The following is a 19,844-nucleotide window of genomic DNA, read 5'->3' as shown; positions in this document are numbered from 1 at the left end:
TCTGAAATTCGAGGGGGGGAGGGGGAAAAGCATATCACAATCCAGATTTTTCAAGTCTACCTTTTCAAGAAGATGGGAAGGAAGAGTAAGGTAGGGAATATAAAAACCATGAAAAATGAGAGCATCTCAAAACTGACTTCCCAGGTATATAAATTTGATAGTCTCATCAAGCCCTCTTCAAGTTCTTAAGATAATAGACATTTATATACATTTTCTTATAGGCAACAAATGTCAAGCTGAAAATGATTACAGAAAGATTTTTTTAATAATTTACCATACCTTTATATTTTGTGGAGTGAGCATATTTCTATATAACAAAGTAAAATATTAATACTTTCACAGAATATCTGATTACTGAGAAACAGAAATGGTTTAGAAAATAAATTATTTGTTTAAGTTCTAGTTTGCAAAATATATACACATATTCAGCAACTGAGCTTACAAAAGGACTTGCATACACTTCCATATCAGGTCTTAAAGCATTGCTCCCATAAGCACTTACACACGATTTTTATACAAATGCCCTACCATGCATAATATTCTTAACATATGTAAGTGTTTGCAGAAGTAATGCAAGATGGAGGGTGTTGGGTACTATTTTTTCAGTGGAAAAAAATTTAACTTAGCATTAGACATCTTCAGCATAATGAAACAGAGTCAGACTTTCTCTTAATTCTGTGCCTAAACTCTGGAACATTGCAGTTCATAGGGAATGGATGCCATTGTTCAACAAGGGAAAGGAATTTCTTAGTCCATCTCTTGGTGGCCAGCAACTAGCAGGTTAAGCATCCTAGATGAGGATTTCTAAAACAGCCCAAAACAAAGTATGTTCATGGTTGACTGCTAAGCAGTAGGCTGTTATGCAAAGGTGGCTCCTTCCATTTTCTTTCCCTTTCTACTCCACTAGCACATAAGCCTAGGAAAGGTTTTGGTTTCTGAATTCCACTCCACTAGCACATAAGCCTAGGAAAGGTTTGGTTTCTGAATTCCAAGTCCATAATTCAGGGATACAAAGAAGCATCTAAAGCCCCTCTATGTTTTCCTATTATGAGGCATACTCATCCACTTGCTGGCTGCCATCAATCCCATTCAGTAGATTTTAACAGTCACAAATATATATATATTAAATGCTTTATTCAGTGTGCTCAAATCTACACGTGGATTGAGTGACTAGTTTTAAAGCACTATAATCACCAGAAAAGCTATACGTAAAGTCCTTACCTTGTGTTTAATTTTTTTCCTCTAGAAGTAGCTTGTTCAGTTTGACAGGGATGTTATAATGGAGAAATATTTTATAAAACAAATGTTAAGATATGCCATTAAGGTCATACTCAGTATAACAGAAAAACAAAAGCATAAAAATTACTATTCTACTCAGAATACTATTATCATAAAGATTAAAATAACTATAAAGAATTATCTAGCAGTTCTTAGGAGACCTCAGAGCAGCCAACCACAGGTATGACCGTGTTACTTACTTTCTTAGACACTATTGCCTGATTCAGGAAATAGAAAATCAGAAGTGAAGCTGACACAAAAAGCAACACCTGGTACTACATTACTAGCTCCTTATTTTTGCCCATAAGTAAAATGGCCACCATTCTATGGACTTCAGCATGCAATCACCTGTTATAGAACATATTCATCTCTTTCTTGAAGTAAAAATTCTAAGAAAAAACTTAGGAAAATAATGAAAAAAAGGAAAACATAAAATCTAAACTAATTAATTCCATTCTTTTCCTTCATGTTTATCTGACTGGGCTGGTCATCTATAAGGTTTGCAGGGATGCTTTCTTCCTTGATGCTCAGGTGGAACAGGTTGAATGTTAATTTTCTTGCCTTTTAACTGGTCCTCTTGAACTTGGACAGTGAAGATTATACCTTCCTCTAAAGCCTGAGACAAAGAAATGTAGTTCTCACAGCTTTCTTTAAAACCAGACCACATTGTATACTGGCATCCTCCCTGACTCTCCAAGTGTCTGTACTCGAGATATCTGGTGGCTCAGCTGAGATTTTCACACTTCAAAAACCAGCATGAACTCCAGCTGGCTACCCATCCTAGTTGTAACAGCAGATGTGCTTTTATATTAAAGCTTCCCTTCCTCCCCTGTAGAGTGCCCTAAACCTTGTCTACAGGACCCACTCATGCAAGAAAAGTGAGTCTGGTTTCCAGCACACGTCTCTGAAGGGAGGATGAGGTGAGGGAGGGAAGGAAGGGAAAGTGAATTCCCAAGCATAGAGCGTGAGGGATACTGGCTTCTGGCTCTCGCCTGAAAAGGTGGGGTGCCTTAACCGGCACTTCTGCTTTGGCAGAGATGCAGGCAAAGAGCCTTACTGACCTGGCTGGAGCTACGCCTCGCAACGCGGGGAGAGGGGAGCAGCCCCCCCAACAGCACAACCGCCGGCCGTTGCCCCCTCAGAAGGCCGAGCAAGCGGTTCCAATGCCTGCCGTGGGGCGATCCCCCCCCTCAGCGGCCAGCCCTTCCGCCTCGGTCCTGCGGCTACATAGCGCGACGGAGGGAGATGGCGACTGGTGATGGAGGTGACCGTTGAGGGGGGAACGACCCGTAACGGCTGGGGCGCTGCTCGCGCCTGGGGCTCGCTCCCGCCGGGAGCTGCAGGCGCTGGGGCAGAGGCGCCGCTGCCGGCTCCTTCCCGCTGTGCCCGCCTCGACGCCCAGCAGCTGAACGGGGCACCGAGGAGCTCTGCACAGAGGCGTAAGCGGCTCGGGCTGAAGAAAAACCTTAATATCGTAAATTCCCTTGCTCAGGGATTAGGTATGTAACCTAGGGAAGTTACTTAAGTAACGCAGCGAGAATGCTGCACTGCAAAAGTGCTTTTTTTTTTTTTCTTCAGTTATCAAAAGTAATTTTAGTCTGAGTATTCAATCCAGGAGAGGAAAAAAAATCATGCCGAGTTTTTGAAATAAAGATTCTTATTCTCTTTTAGAGCTGAAATAATTGTTCATACTAAAACGTCACTACGTAATTCCAAAAGGTGTCAAATTTGAAATCGTCTCCCAGCTGTGTAGGCAAAGGCAGAAACCAACACCTCTCAATGCCAAAACGAGCGCACCGCGGGTACGTTTGCCAACAACGTACCCTGAAGGAACGAGGCCGGATTTCCAGACCACCCTAAGATATCGCCAGTCTGCAGGGTTTACAAAAGAAAGCAACAATCCATTGCAGCTGGGTACCTACGCCTGCTTTCGGCATTTCTATGGTATCCTCTGCCTGCGGGCGGCAGCTAGAGGGGGCGCACTGTCACATCAACGCGGAGGATCTATGGTTTCATTCCACGCTTCAGCTAATTAACTCCACAGGGGGACTTCTTCCCGTTAATGCTTATAGGAACGAACAGGCAGCACTGCACCTGATCAGCCGCCTCCGCAACAATCCTCCGTCCGCCCCGCTTAGCAGCGGCCCGGCTGCAGGGACGGCCCTGGGGCGGAGCGAGGCACCGCCTCCCTGCGGGTGCCACCGCTGCTTCCTCCTCCTCTTCCTCCTCCTCCTCCTCCTCCTCCTCTCTTGACATGGCGGCGTCAGCAGAGCTCTGCGGTCTCAGCGATGAGGCAGCCTACGGCGCCTGCTCGGAGCCGGATGCCAGCACGAAGGTGAGGTGGATGGAGGTGACGAGGGGGCTGCGGCAGCGCCGCTGCCAGCCCCCCGCTCTTTGCCGGGCGGACGTGCGGTGGATGGGAGGCGGCATGGGGCCGGGAAGAGTGCCGAGAGGGGTGGCTGGGCATTGCTCGGCGGGGAGCTGTCCTGGCGCTCGGGGTGTGCCGCCCCCCTCTTGTGCGGGGAGACCGGCCCGGTGTTTGCCAGCCCGGCGGCTGGGGAGGGGGAGCGGGCGGCTCCGGTCAATACAGCTCGGTTTCACGTTTCGTGGATCCGCTGGGCCGGTCTTTGTGAGCCCCCGTCCCGGGGCCAGGCCTGCCGTGGCGCACTCGGCCGGTCAGCGCTTCTGCCGGTGCACGGGGCGTCGGTCGGGCTGGAGCTGAGGAGAGGGAGCGCCCGCTCTGCTCTCGGCCGCGGGGTAACGGGGCGCTGCGGGGGCTCCTCAGCCAGCGCATGCCGGGGTTGCAAAAAAAAATACCCCAAAACACCCCAAACTTTTTTTTTTTTTAGGAAAACTTTGTAATTACATGTCAGCAGTTCTACATCTGTTGTTTTGTTTTTAAATACACCCGCGAAGGTTATCCTATCGTTCACTTTTCATCCACTTAGTTGTTCGGTAGCCCTTGGTATATAAAGTTACCCTGCGGCTTGAGGAAAGTACCCTTACAGAGTTGCAGGGCGGTTTTGCTGCCAAGATATCATCAGGCTTGACAGAAATTCGACGCCTGTGCAATGAAATAATAAAAATAACGAGTTCAGGAGTTTAGCTTTATTTAAATTCTGTGTCTGCAGCGAGGCCCAATATCATGTAGTCACGTGCCTCGTGTGCTTTCATGCAAAGTGCTTCATGTGCAGTACAGCTTCATAAAAGAATAATAAAGATAAGAATGATAGCCTTTTTTTCATACCACTGATAATATATATTGAGCGATACCAGTGGTGGTTTTATTTATTTGTTTTAAATATTGTGTTACAATAGCATACTTTTTTTAAGACAAATCTGTATGTATAGGATCACGACAAAAGGTTTTATTTACACTTGATGGTAGTACTCTGTTTGTTACTTGTAAACATGCCAGTTTTAGATTCATTATTAACTGGCATCTTTGTTAATACCCAGAATTAATTTCTGGGTGATTCATAAACAATAAACCTTTTTCCCCCCACAGGATTTTTTGTTCCAGCAGACAATGTTAAGAGTAAAGGATCCTAAGAAATCACTGGATTTTTATACAAGAGTTCTTGGAATGACGTGAGTAGAAGTTGTATGCCACAATAAGTTTGGTTTTTTCCTACTATTCTTCTGAAAAGAAAAGTTTGTGTTATTTTGATGTAATTATACTAATTGGCCTAACTACATGAGCAATGCTGGCCTATCAGCTGATGCCCAGTTGGACAGTCTGGCAGTCTCTGAGAACTCCCACAGTTAATGCTGAAGCTGCAAATGAACTAATACTGGCCTTGACTAGAAACTTCTTTTTTTCTTAAATAGGTCATTATCAGTGTACAACTTGCTTACTTCCTCCTCACTGAGCCTGCAGCTAACTGGTAACTTTTACAACAGTGCTTATAATCTGGAGTCATTGCTATAAATCTTGAAATTAAGTTTTTTACCGGTTCTCAGAGGTGGCTTCCTCCGGCCATAAGAGACCAAGGCAGTGGGAAGCTGGAGACAGGGTCCAAAGTCATGCTTTTGGAGAAGGCTGTTGGGAGGCAGATGCCCTGCGGTAGCCTAATGTGTTTATGTTAAGGCTTTGTGCGCTTTCTTGACATTTGAAATGAGTTATTTCAAAACAAAATTCTAGCATATTTTTAAACATTCTGAAATGAGTCCAGAGTAAATTAAACTGCTTCCACTTTGGTAAAGATGTGGGTCTGGGAAAATGAAAATTAAATACCTAGTAAACTGAAAAAGAAATTAGATTTGTTTTGCATGCCTACTTTTTCTGGTTAAATGTCCTACATAAAAATGGTTGGAAGTATGCCATGCCATTTCTAGAAATTTGGTGAAAACAGAGATGTATCAAATATTTCACAGGAAAGTGGGTGACTTTTTATATCTAGCAAAGGGATAAATTTTATAAGCAGCTTTTTCTGAGCTCAAGTATTTTTTAATTGATTAAATTGTCACATCTGAAGTGGATTTTATCACTATACCTAGCTATTGAAATTGTAAATATTTAATCTAAAGGTATGTTTGGTTTTTAATCCTGCTGTGTTCTTAAATTTTGTCTGATGCCATTGAGGTCCCCAGAATGAATAAGTTTCAAAGTAAATATTTTTATTCCTTGGTGATATTTTAAAGTGGATACACATAAATATCTTCCTGAGGAAATATGGACAAGTAACAAGAGTGACAACTTCAAGACATGAGCCTTTGTACTAGCTTCGCTATTCAATTACTGATAGTTTGGCTTTGAAGTATCTGATTCTTCTAATTTTTGTGGGTTTGTAATATGTTCTGGAGTGTTTCTATTTGATAGTTCAAAAGGTAGCTGTTTTAAGATATGGATTAGAGTCAGAAAGGCAAAAAATCACAGCAGTAATTCTTCCATGGGGGAAGCATCTTGGTTTATTTGCGAGCTACCTGATTACTTTTTAAGGTACTATTTCAAAATAATCGTTGCCATTTAGACTGCTTCAAAAATTTGACTTTCCTGCTATGAAGTTCTCGCTCTATTTCCTGGCATATGAAGATAAAAATGATATCCCGAAAGATAAAACTGAGAGAACAGCTTGGACCTTCTCTAGAAAAGCTACACTTGAACTGACACAGTAAGTATTAATATAATGAGAGATGACATTTAGCTAACAGTGATTAAACAGAAGTGGATGAGTGTAAGTCGTGTTGGATTGAATAAAACATGTAATCATTACTGTGGAAATATCTTCATTGTGATATAGGCTTAAAATATGGCTGAGATCTTGGATACTTGGCAAACTTAATCTTACTCTTTCCAGAGCTCTTTAAAACTGCTAGGTGAACAGTGGAACTTAAATATGAAATAATGCTTGCTGTATTTTGAGTATGCATGCCATCTGGGTAGGGAAGCCACAGAATTTAGGAAAACTCAGTGTGGTTAGAACTGTCTTTGGATCCCCAGAGCATCCTAATAATGGATAACTACTGCTTTTGGAATTTAATCAAAAGAGATTTTAAGTCAAAGCATACACTTCCCACAAACAGGGCAATTTGGTTAACGCTACTAATCATTGTAATTGTTCAGAAAGAATCTCCCAAATACTCCACTGTCTTGCTTAGCTTTGGGACCTGCTACCTGCGCTGTTTGTTCCTCAGTGATGGGTAGGTAAACTGGCTCAGGCAACCTTCTCTCTAATCTGAATGAGACAGGAGGGTCTCTGACTCATTCATATGTAGAACCTGAACGCTGGTGAAGGGCTATGATTAGCCTCATGACTATCCCTAGGACCCGTGACTACGGAAAATCTTGAGAGCTTAATGAATGCAGCCAACAGTTGAAATTCTCTGGTTTCTTAGGAGAAACAGCTTACCCTCCTGAGGAAACTGAACATTTAGGATTTGTTAATTTCGATGCTTTTCTTCAATATGTAATAATTACTTCTTACAGCAACTGGGGCACTGAAAATGATGAAAGTCAGTCTTATCACAATGGCAATTCAGATCCCCGAGGATTTGGTAGGTCTTTAAGTTTTTAAGCTTTCGTTTATTGTGATTATATTTTTTTCTCTCCTGTATTGGGGAAAAATGGAGTTTCCCATGGTTTTTTAGAAAAAATCTATATAAATTCTGTGCAAAGCTTATTGAGTAAGTGTATGCTGTAGGCTTTATGAGAACTAGTAGAGAAAATATTTTAAACTTGTATGGAAGAAAAGGCTTTTCTAGTAGGTTACTTTGAAGAAAACATACTAGTACTAGGAAAGAAGGGAACTTGCATCTCACCCTTTATGTCTCTTCTAACATGTATGCTGTGAAAGATCATGAAAATAGGTAAACAAATGTGTTTGAGTAATGAGCCACAGTTACACTTCTTATAAAGAATCTAATCCTTTGGCAAGCAAACACATGCTAATAGTAACTACTGAATGAAGAACAGTAATTGCTCTTGTGTATCAGAATATCATGGTGTTTAAACTGATTTACATTTGGATTTCTATTTTATAATCCATTGGTTACCCATTTTATGCTAGAAGGAGAATTCTGTTCGTCATTAGCACTGAGGATTGTATTTGTGTGGCTTGATTTGACATTTTGAGTGCTGGAAAGGTCACTGGCTTGTGAAATAAGTTTCATACTCCATCTAGCCACTTGACATTTAAAGCTTCTGAATTGATTTGTAAGCTCAGGCCTTGCATAGTGCCAGTGTTAAGTCTCTACAAATATAGCATTAATGATAAACTCCTTGTACTGTTGACCTGAGCAAATGCAACAAAATCCTGTCATGTGGATGTGCTTTGAGAAAGGAAATGCAGATAAGTTTGATTGAAAATCTTATTTTTTCCTATGCTAGATAATATTATCATCTAAACAATGAGATATTTTAACTCTAAAGTTCCTATTTTAAAAGGCATTATCAAAAAGCCAACTTTCTGAAGGAGAATCATGTTAATACCCAAAATACTCCTCTTTCTGGAAACAATGTTTTTCTTGTATACAGTCAGATCTTATGTGAACTACAGCATGTAAACTTTGCTCAGCATTTCATCTTGTGCAAAAACTTTTTCTTAGAACACCCAGCAATATTTACAGTGTACTTCATTCTTTTTACCTTGTTGCACAGGACACATTGGAATTGCTGTCCCTGATGTCAATAAAGCCTGTAAGAGGTTTGAAGAACTAGGAGTGAAATTTGTGAAGAAACCAGATGATGGTAAGCCTTGATCAGAAAAGCAAGTCAAGTTTTATTCTTGTTTTTAATATATTCTGTCTAGTAGGTCTTCCTGGAAAGCTGCGTAATATGCTTCTAGTGGTTGTCACTATTATGTGCTAGAACTAGGTACCCCTGCACCCTCTTACACCGTGGGCAGAACTGACAATAGATCCATCTCAGTAACAACAGTTTAATCAGTGTGCCTTCTGTATGTAGTCTGACCTTCGCTAACATTCACATACTATGTTGATGTCATAGTTTACTATATATACTACTGCCTAGAGTTATTGCAGAATTTACTTTATCATGGATCAAATTCCCACATTTCATATCTGTTTGGTTCTTATCAGATGAAAATAAGATGACTCAAAAGACGTAATTACTCCCACCCATTAAAACTGAGTAATTCTCGACTTTTCTGGCTATTTTTTTTTTAAATCCACCTGATGCCACCTACTAGCTATTATCATTTTAACTGTTCTGTCAGCTTTCATAGAAACAGCCTAATTAGTCTATATCGTATTTGTCTTGTATAACTTTCAGTAAAAAATGCGTAATATATAGCTCAAATGTCTAGACAGTACAGAAACAAAGAATGTCTGTGTCAAAATAGTTAAATGCAGAAATTGGCGATGAGCAGTCTTGCATTTTTCAACTGGATTCTCTTTCATGAAGAGACCTCATGAGAGTTTTAGGACTGATGCATTCCAAAATGGACATCTAATACTCAGCAGCATGCACAAATCTGTGATAGTTCCTCCTTCTGGCTGTAGAAACTAGACTGTTGCCAGTACTAACAGTGGTTGGTTTTTTTTGGTTTGTGTGTTGTTTTTTTTGGTTGGGTTTTTTTTGTTGTTTTGTTGGGTTTTTTTTTTAATTTGGAAGTAACATTAGTACATGAAGCTTCAGTTTACACATATTGGCATTGATTTTCTAGATTCCTTGCTAGAGGAATAAGAACAAGTCATTGAAAAGAGACAAGTGATTTTTCATCTTATCTGTGTTCTCAGCTGAAGCAAATGTAAGAAGTGTAGCTGAAAACTGAACTGGAACACAGATGTCTTCAAGAATTGAACTTAGTACTTCTAGCATTTTTGAGTTTCTGAGCCCTTTTTAATTTGTTCAGTACCTGGTGAACCTTGAGAGAGTTGAAGTGAGAGCTCCTGACTTAGAGCTGTGCAATGATATAGAATCAGAGTACATAGGAGGGGAAACTTAGACTGTAAATTGAATAAATCACAGGAAAAAACTCTTGAAGCAGTCAAGCAGTGGGGGAGGAAGGGGAGAGCAAAGGCTGTCTTTTAACATTAAGGAAGAAAATTGATGCAGCAAATGCCAAGGAGGAGAAGTTTTGGATTTCACATTTGTTGTTTGTGGTACAAGCTGAGACACCTAATGTTATTTTTTTTTCCTACATTACTGAATCAAATTTCTACTATTCTCTCAAAAGTTTTTGTAACAACTATATGAGGAATTAGGTTGGTTCTGTTACAGTAAATAGCCTAATAGAGGAAGTAAAGTGTTAACCACACACTTTTAATTAAAAGATAACATGTTCGGCTGTGCTATCCTCATCTGCTGTTGAAGACAACTTTGGGGATCCTGTTTTAATGAGTAATATTGTTTCCAACAGTAAAATTTAAAACATTCCTGCCCTGCATTTGTCTGTTTTATGAGGTGATCCAAATGCATGCTATAAACCACATTGTGGGAGTGGGGTGGACACAAAAAACAGTAACATAAAACTTCAGTGTGGAGGCAGGAATGATGGGAGATGAACAGGACAGAGGAACACAGAATTTTATACTTGCAAAGCCAGTTCAAGGAAATACATCAAAACATCCTGTAGCACAAAAATATTTTTTTCTGAATTTAGAGGATGAACACTTACAGGGGCATATGCAGAAAACTTGCTTCAGTCAACAAAAGATAGGATTTCAAAGTGACTTTAAACTATAGCTTTGTTGAGAGTGAGATTGTGAATTTAGCATAGAAAGATCTAATGCTGATTAAAAACTAATCTGGATGTTTACAGAATTAGCTGTCTAAATTTGAAGTAATTGTCATGCAAAAGGAAAAAAGGAAAAATACTTTTCAAGGTAGTCATACTTGACATTAAGAACTAGTTATGTAGTCTTAACTTTTTTTTTTTCTTCCTCTAATAGGTAAAATGAAAGGACTTGCATTTGTTCAGGATCCTGATGGCTACTGGATTGAAATTTTGAATCCTAACCACATGGTGACTCTCACTTAGTTCTAATGAAGTAAATTATATGAGATGCACGTTTTCAGTCCCGTGGAGAAAATCTGTAAGAGTGTGAAATTCTGGCTTAATGGAGAGGAATCAGTTGTTTTCGGTGTCTCCTCTAAAACTATCCCCTGGACCTAAATATACTTGAATTCCTTTTTCTTGTCCTGTGATGCCACTGCAATTTGCTTCCAATTAGGAACAGACAACCATCTTTTGGAAGAGCACTAATATAGATTCTCCTCTTGAACACTATCCTAATATTTCAATAAACTCAAAAGATATGTGACCAGAAATTGACTGCATCTCACGCTGTTTAGACTTAAACTAACAACAACAAGTCCTGTTACTACTGATGTTTTTCAACAAGGAGGAAAAAACCCCACAACTTCAGAATTTTTTTTTATGAAGTCAAAAGATCCTGAAGACTTCATGCCCTATCTTGTACACTAGAAAATAAAAATGTCAGCCTAACTTTGACTTGAGTAGTAGCATGTTTCTGAAATTCCTAATCTTACTTATATTATGCCAAGCAAAACTCTTTAAGGAGCAGGCTTAAACAGCCTTGCCTGGAACATGAAACTTTTTTGAGGCAATAAATCAGTCCAGCAGAAAGAATTCAGTCTTTCAGCTTCTGGCTGCTGATTGACAGGCAAGATAAGAGGTCTCCTAGTTGCTAACTCAGAGTCATCCTTCTTGTCTTTTCCAAGAAAGAACTTGCTCAGAATTTGATTTTGATGAAAGTCTGGAGCTATATTTAACTTAAATGCTCTCAGTGTTCTGCATTAGCTTAATGAAAACAAGTATCTGAAACAACAGTTTCCTACTAGCAGATGTTTTTGATCTGCCCTCTCAAAATGAGTGATGGCTACTGAAATGATACCTGTAAATAGCAGGAAAACATGTAACACTTATGTTACACAAATTATTTGAATTTATGCTGTTCTACCTGTTACGAACAGTGTAAAACATGTCAAGTTTTGAAATCCTGTTTTTCCTTCCACCAAGGAAGAAGCCCTCTGCCCTGTCTTACTGTGGTTCGAGTAGCACTTAACTCAGTTATGTGACTATTGAGTAGTGTAATGGCATTGCAGTTCACTTCCAGATAAAGCATTGCTGAAAACTACAAAATAATTTTAAAGAACTGTGAGCTGTTTCTTTTCTTTTTTGAATCCTAGGTAGCTGAATGTCTATTTGTTTTGTTTTGTGGATTCTTTTTGGAGAAGAAATCTGGTGATAAAAGGTAGAATATGAATTGGGAGTACAGTAGTGAAGATAACTGTGTGACTTGATTGGCAGGATGTTTTAGTAATGAGGATAATGTGCAGAGTTAATAACTGTCCATAACTCCCTGGCTTATAAATTAAAACAGAAATGTAGAAAGTACTGCAATTGATTTCTACTATGCTAATGACCTAAATGCTGAGTGTTACTGTCATCTCTCCTTATCTGAAAAATCCTTAATTCTGGTCTGCCTCATCTTAACAAGCTAGCATATATAAATGCAGTAATTTTAGAGCTCCACATGAAAAATCACTCATAAAACTTAATCCAAGATATCTTACTCATTTCCAAGGGTAAACGAAAATAGATTATATGCTTTGTCTGAGCCTTAGTAGGTGTTGGAAAACAGAATGTGAAAACTATTGCTGTGCTTAATACCCCTATGGATGTGCAATCAATCATAAATTCATTGCAAGGTAGACAGTAACTCAAAAGATAATCTTTTTTTTCAGTTTTCTGTTATATGAAGCAACCCTGATTTTTTAAATTGTCATTTATGTCATATTTTCTGGCTGGTCTCTACGTAAGCAGATACTGTGCTTTAGGTTGTGTCTTATCAGTGTCATTCATATAGAACAGATTCTTTCCCTTCTTGAATATTGGCCAAGTTGCCTTTATTCTGCAACAATAACACTGTTGGTTCACAGTTGCATTCTCTATTTCTGCCCTCCCATACCTCCAGAACTAATACCTACCCTGTTCCCTGTCTTGTTCCTTGTGTGGTTGATTATTCTCCTATATGTTAGGTCATTTTGATAGAGACAATATAGTTGCTACTGTTGGGAGTGACATGTCCTGAGTGAGCTGTCCTAATAGCTGTCACCACATGATCTCACAGTCATCTTTGTCCCAGATGTGGAGCTTTTGACATTGCACCCCCTGCCCCAAGCAGGCTAACTTAGCTTAATAAAGTGGCAAAGATTTTCTTGAATGCTGGGTTAATTTTATGCCAGGTTTATTAAGCAGAAATGAGGAGTCTGTTCAAGGCTTCTTAGTTTCCTGAAAGAGTAAATACAGCTGCTTGTTTTAGCAGAAAGTGAGGTTGGCTCAGCTGAGTCATGAAACCTCACCCTTCCTTAAAAAAAGGTACATAATACTGCAGAATACCTTACAGCAGCAATTAAGAGAACTCCTAATTTGAAGACTATTGTAGTGTAATTCTAGTATGAGATCTTCTGAAGCTAGTAGGATGAGAATAGTGCTGAGAAGCATGAGAGCTACAGCAATGAGACAAAGCACTCTGTTTGCAACTTACTTAGGTTTTGATGGCTAAAATGTGTTTTTCATATACATCCCTTCTGCTGCTGGTGTTCTGAAATAGGAACTTAAAATGAAGTAAAACTCAACTGAAGCACAAATGCTAACTGTAGTTCCTTCAGAATCTCTCATTAGATTGTGTGAGTAGAAAAATTATTTAGACTAATAGTAGTCTAAGCAAAGTTGTCTAAAACTAAGTTTGATTTCAGTCAATACAGATATATCATCTAAAGCTTTATGACCAAGGCATTGGCAAGGAAATTCTCAAAATTTTACAAGCGTGTAACTTGGTGGTTTGTATTTTATCAACATAGTGTGTTTCATTCAGACTTGTTTCATTACACTTCAAAGTACAGGTGTGACTGGAAAAGCTATTGACCCAATTGTATGGAATCCAGTAATTAAAACTGGGATAGTTCCTAAATCAGATGAGTAAGTCAAAGGGTGTGTACTTCAGTGGATAACTACATGAGGAGGAGCAGGCTATGTCAAAGGTTTTCCGCTTAGTACTCAAAAGTTAGTCTAAACATGTTTGCTTATCTTGGAATGCCCCTTGGTTTTTTTATGTACTTGACAAAGTATAGGTAACGGGATGGATGGGGAGACAATAAAGAGGAAACTGGTAAAAAAATAGGCATCTATAAACAAGTTACAGCAGTATCACAAAGTGGCAAGGTATGGGGTTTTTTACAAAAAAAAAAGTTACTGCTGCTTGCCATACTGAGGACTAATTAAAACCAGTATTCTCAATAATGAAATTCAAGAATAAACTACTAAAGAGAAACACTTAATGATGATTCTTTTACCCTGCAACAGATGTTAAAGATTTTAGATGTAAAAACTTTGGAAATTATTTAGTGTTCTCACTGATTACAGGCAATGCTGATTTTACTTCTTCTAAGGTACCACTTGTTTTTTGCCAAATAAAGCATGGAATTAGATAACATGTAGTGCTTTGCCACTTGGAGGGCCTAAATTTAGCCTCATGCAGTACAGCAGAAATTAGTATAACCGTCACGTAGAGACAAGCCCACGCTCTCCTTACAGATGCGTGGAGGCTCTCGTTACTCAGGAAGCACATACCGATTGGCAAGAGACCGGCAAGTGCACGGTAACACCTATCTTGGATGGAGCCGAGTACCAGCGGATGAGAACGACAGGGACGGTTAAACATCAGTTGCTATTTTATAAGGGTTGGGCATTTGAGCGTCCCTGTGGTCTGAACAAGTGCCCGGTTTCTGACAAAAGCTGGCATCTGCTGCTAGGCTGGCCGTTGCCCGCAGGCAGGAGGACGCAGCCACGAAGGTCCCACGCAGCCCTGCCTGGGACGCCGCTATTTCAACGCTGGCCTAGGGAACCTTCACTGGCGCTGCAGCGGCCGCCGGGCTCTCCCTGCTCACCGAGCGCAGGGGGGGCGCGCACGACTCCCCCACCTTCCCGCTGAAGTGCGCCGAGGCGCGGTACCGGCGAGCAGCCCGGCCTTCCCGCCGGCCCCGCGGCTGCCCTGAGCGGGGGCGGCGGGACCGCGACCCATTGCGGACGCTGCCGCGGGGGGGGGGAAGCCCAGACGTTCTTCCTCCGGCCCAGCGGCCTCCGCTCCATGGCCGGAAGAGGAAGCCAGCCATCACGCGAACGGAACTACGGAGGCCGAAATGAGCCCACCACGCTACCGGGACCTGCCGCCGCACGTCAGCACGCAGGAGGACGGCTGCTGTTGCTAAGTGACGTCAGCGCGCCGGTTGACGTAGTGACGGCTGCGGGGCAGGGGGTGGAGGCCTTGTTGTCGGTGGGGCTGGTGAGTCCCGGGGGAGGGTTGCGATCGGGTACGGCGGTCCGCGTCCCCCCCTGCGGAGCGGGTTCGTGCGGACCGACCGGGCGGCGGCGGGTGGCGGCTCCCGCGGCCTCCCCCGCGGTGAGCTCCGGCCCCTCGGCGGGGCGATGCGCTGCCGCCGGTGGCTCCCACCGGGCCCGGACAGGTCGACCCGGCAGCGGGCGATGGGGCGGGCTCGGGCCGAGGAATTGCTGCCGCCGCCGCCGCCGGGAGCGCGGGCCGCCCGCGGGAAGCAGCTGGGCGCATCGGGCGGTGAAGGGCTTTCACCTGAAGCGTCTTCTTGCGGAGGCGAGGGGTCCCCTCCCCGGCGCCTCCAGCCTTGGAAGGCGGCTTCTGGGGAGGCGGCGGCCCTGGCTTCTCCGGGCGCGACCTTGGGCGGATCGCCGGCTCTCGGCCGCCCTCTCTTCCGTGGGTGTGAGGCGCCGGCTTCACCTGCCTCCCCTCCGCCTGCCCCTGCGCTTTGCGACACCCTGCTGTGGGCTTTGTGTTTCCTTGGTTGGTTGGTTGGTGTTCTTAGGTCGATATTTTGACGCTTCGATAGTACACACAGTATTTTCACGGGTTCTTCTGGGGTCTTAACTACTCTTGTAAGTTGCGCACTGCCGTGATTCATTGAAACTACTTTTGGCTTAGAAGAAGCTGCCGTATTATCAGACACTTAAAAAATCCCCAGATTGATGTTACCTTGTTAGCAGTCTGCCTGTAATCATGCTCTTTGCTCGCGTAATTAAGGCTCAGCACACAGGCCCTTCCCAAAGAAAGCCCTGTGCTGGGATCGCTTAATTTTTTTGTGTTTTAAGATTTAGTTTGAGCCTACTCACAACGTAGGTGTATTTGGCAAGTCTTCTGTTACAAATCTGTAAATGAGGTCTGTTCACTCATATTTATATCAAAAAAAAAAAAAAGCCCCAAGAATTTTCATAAATGGCTTTTGAATATGTTTTGATAATAGAGGCCAATTTGATAACATATGTTACTTGTAGGAACAAATATTTACATATTGCATGTTATTCCCCCAAACCATGTGATCATCTTTGTCAAATACCTGTTTTCAATTTGCTGGAATGAGGTGGTGTTTGGATACCTTCCAGTTCATGAGACTACCTAAAAATATTTTTTCTTCCTTCTCCTCCTTTCCTCCCTTAAATGTGTATTTTAAAGAAGATTAGAGTGTTTTTTATGAGAGAATTCATAGATCAAGGTATCATGTGTTTAGGAAATTAAGTATAGTTTATTTTTCCTGCTGGCAGGTATGATGAGAAGAATAACAATAATTTATACTAGTTGAGAGAGACTCATTATGTTGGTTATGTATTTAAACAAATAAAGCCTCTATATTTCTGTATTTCTCACCCTACAGTTTTGTTTTGTTTTCCTGTTTGGAAAATTAAAGGCTTGCACAGGAGAAAGATCTGCAACTGCCTGAAGTATTGTAAAAAACAAACAAACAAACAAACAAAAAAAACCCAAAAAAACCCCTCCAAAAACAAAAAACCCCACCAAAACCCAAACAAACAAAACAATTACCAAAACTGGAACAAAACTCCCAAAACCGTTAGCTAGGCAAGAACATTGGATGTGTAGGGAATAAAACATGTGATACAGTTTGTATAGACCTGGTTTCATTAGGCCTTCCATGTGGGAAAATGGTGTTTTCAGGGACATTAATGCTGTAGCAAGAACGTCAGGATGAAATTTTTGTGCCTTATAGTGAACAAATGAATGGCAATATGTTACCATCTTTTTTGATGGTTAAAAAAATGAGCAAAATTAAATGATGACGGTTCAAAATAAAAAATTCTAATGGTATGTTCTAATTTATATTAGAAGTTTTCCCATAGAATGGAGGGATTTTTTTTAAGAATTTAGTTCCACAAAAATTTTAACTGAGAAATATGCATCTCACTTGTGTTTGCCGTAGGCTACATGCCCCCAGTTTCTGATGGTATACATTTCGTACATTGTTTCAGGAAATGGTACAATTGTTGCTGTGCAGCTGGATGTTGCTGAATAGCGTTTCTATGAGCTTGCTGTTCAATCTCTCTGCTGTTCAGAATGGCAAAGAACCCTAATTTTCAGGAAGTTGGTCATCTGCCTACAGGCTACGTCCACTCTAGATCTTCAGACAGCTTTACTGGTGAGTGGACCAATGTATTTTCTTGAGATTTTAACTTGAGGTTTTAGTTGTATGCCATTTTGACCAGGTGGTATCAAGTGCATTAACACTGATTTTATATGATGTGTGTTAATAAATGATCTGCACTTTGTATATTGTTGTTTGTACCTAGCTAAACTTATTCCTGCTCTTCTATCAGAGGAGTATGTCTCTGAGCAGAATGTAAAACGTTAGTACTACAGCACTTAAGTAACGGGCATGTGTTTGCAGATGAGCGGTGCATAACTTCCCATTTGCTTCCAGTCAAAACATTTTTGCTACTAAATTGTTGTTTAGAATGCTGTCATTGAATGGTGTGGTTATTTACCATTAACCAGAGTTAACATCTGCTTTTCTTTTAATCCTTTGATAACAGAAGGGTTGGAGATGAGACTTAAAAGTCCTGTAAATTTCATTTACTTGATCTTTCATATTCTACATCTTTAAATTTGTACTGAATGGATTATGCCATTGGATACTAAGTATTAGAACGTGTATTTTTTTTCTTTTTCTGTTACAATTTTCACTCCGAGTCAACTTTGTTACTGTTATTTAGAAGTACAAAAGAGCTTGTGTAGCAAGGGTTCAGACAAGATCAAAATATTTACTTGGGTTATACTCTATGTTGAAATATTTACTAAAAATTCCTGTTTCCTGAGATGTTAGCTTATTGTACCAGAACTTATGAGAAAAAAATATTTTTTGTATGAAAAGATGTGTATATTCATTAAAAAAACAAACCATGTGATTTGAAACAATGGTATGTTTGCATAATAGCCTTACTGTCACACCTGCCATGTTCTGTGAGTCTATGGTAATAGAAATGGTAATTAAAGTAATATTTTGTTGGAATTTATTTAAAGCACAGCAAAATATTTTATGGAGTAATAAGTTACAAAAAATTGAAATAGTACTCAAATCTCTTCCAATCAACTGAGAACCAATTCCTGTTTCTAGATAAAATAGTGGTATGAGAGAATTATATTTAAGAAAATTCCAGTTATGCAATTCTGACAAAATCTTTTATTATCTTCCTAGGTACATACTAGATGCTGAAGGAATTATAATTTCATGCCCATGAAACACTTTTGCTCAGTGTTTATAATCCAGATTTATTTAATACAATTTTTAATTCTAGCAATAGTCTGTTTACTTGCATTTATTTCTAAAGTTTCAATAGGGTTATCAGTTATATAAACATTTTTCACTCATTTTATATAAAAAAAAAATTTCCAAATTATTAATGAACTTCCTTTTTTGTCCCTGGTATAAAACCAACTCTTCCATGTTTCATTGAAACAGCACTGCTTTTCAGAGGACTCTTTAGTGATCACCCAAATGAGGGGGGGGAAGCAACTGAGTACCGATCTTTATTGTAGCTCTGGCTTGAGAGTTCTTTAGTAAAGACGTCATTGGGGTTTTGCTGTTGTTGCTGCTGCATTTTCTAGACTACATTTTTGTATGCTGTAACATTACAGATTACTTACTAAAAAGAAATATAGGAAGCTGAAACCTGGGGGGATTGTTGTTTTTCTCACCATGACACGCATTGTGTAATATTGCATTTTGCCTTACATAAGAAGTACTAGGTTGTTTTTTTCACATGCTCGCTGTTGAAGGTGGCCACCAAGAAGCGCGTCTTCCGGTGAGGTCTTAGGCAGGAGTGATTTGTAGACCTTCTGACTTAACAAATGCCTTTTGAGATTGTTGCAGTTTTAGTGGTGCCTCCGACTTACTGAGAAGACTGTTCTGTTTTCTTTATTTCTGTGACATGAGCAAAGCTGCAGCAGCTGACTCCTGAAGCAGTTAATGAGCTCTGAATACCTCCTGGAAATAGGTTGTGGTGCTGGCAAGAGGCTTGTCAATGGCTTGGCCTTTTATTCTGAAGCTGGTTAAATGTTGTTCTTTGCTAGGAAGAGTAAACACCTGTATGCTGCGGAAGGAGTGACATGTTTTGATGACAGAAGATGCCAGAGGGATCTTCAGGAAGGGTTTTGCCAAGCTCCCAGCAGCATCCGTCTTTTTTTATCATAGAAAAATATATGTTTAGCTATACAGAGAAGTTGTGAGCTCATAGCAACTTGCCACAACTAAACCAGTTTATTACTTTTTACTTCCTCAAACAAGAAATGTACAGATCACGTCAAGGGTTGACGGAATTTGTACCATTAATTAGTCCAGTCTGGGAAGATCTGAAGTCATGTATTATTTGGGTCTATATTTTGAAGCACTGGGCTGCTTTATATGGAAAATCCACAATACAGATGAAACTTGCATTGGAAATGCATAGTAGTAAACAAATAAATGCGTTTGCATGCTTCTTCAATATACTAGTGTTACCCACGGAAAGCATATAAGGCACATATGTAGTTTTCATAAACTTGCCAGTTTCCAACACTTAGTGGGATTGAAGCATTTGAAAGGCTCCTCAGCCAGAGGCTTGTAGCTGTCATTTGAGTCCTGTATTCCCCATGATCAGCATGTTCTTGTTTGAAGATTTAGAATAGTACATTGTACCAGCAATTTGGAGAGCATTAAACATGGAAACAAATTTGTCTTGCAGCTTACAGGGATTTCTAAATTTCTACTTTCATCACTTGCT

General features: G+C 40.5%; 2 protein-coding genes across 7 annotated transcripts in view; both read left to right on the top strand.

The window, feature by feature from the left end:
• The first annotated feature begins 3,473 nt into the window (after nt 1-3,473).
• GLO1 (glyoxalase I) lies at nt 3,474-12,930 on the top strand. The gene is made up of 6 exons (XM_054821815.1): nt 3,474-3,613; nt 4,787-4,869; nt 6,252-6,392; nt 7,208-7,275; nt 8,378-8,467; nt 10,633-12,930. The coding sequence occupies exons 1-6, from the start codon at nt 3,533-3,535 to the stop codon at nt 10,719-10,721; spliced, it is 552 nt and encodes a 183-aa protein (XP_054677790.1). The 5' UTR covers nt 3,474-3,532; the 3' UTR covers nt 10,722-12,930.
• A 1,404-nt stretch (nt 12,931-14,334) lies between these two features.
• The window catches only part of BTBD9 (BTB domain containing 9), a 136,161-nt gene continuing 130,651 nt past the window's right edge, over nt 14,335-19,844 (top strand). For 2 of the 6 annotated variants that reach the window (XM_054820155.1, XM_054820159.1), the window contains exons 1-2: nt 14,335-15,051; nt 17,058-17,224. In XM_054820155.1, coding sequence (XP_054676130.1) covers nt 17,143-17,224 — 82 coding nt within the window. In that variant the 5' untranslated portion in view covers nt 14,335-15,051; nt 17,058-17,142. Of the gene's footprint in view, nt 15,052-15,141; nt 15,169-17,057; nt 17,225-19,844 lie in introns of those variants that run through there. The other 4 variants (XM_054820157.1, XM_054820156.1, XM_054820160.1 and 1 more) reach the window with 4 other exon arrangements.

Source organism: Grus americana, chromosome 3 (assembly GCF_028858705.1).
Source record: "Grus americana isolate bGruAme1 chromosome 3, bGruAme1.mat, whole genome shotgun sequence".
Taxonomy (NCBI): Eukaryota; Metazoa; Chordata; class Aves; order Gruiformes; family Gruidae; genus Grus; species Grus americana.
Note: the sequence above shows the minus strand (reverse complement) of the source record. Positions and strands in the feature narration are given on the sequence as shown.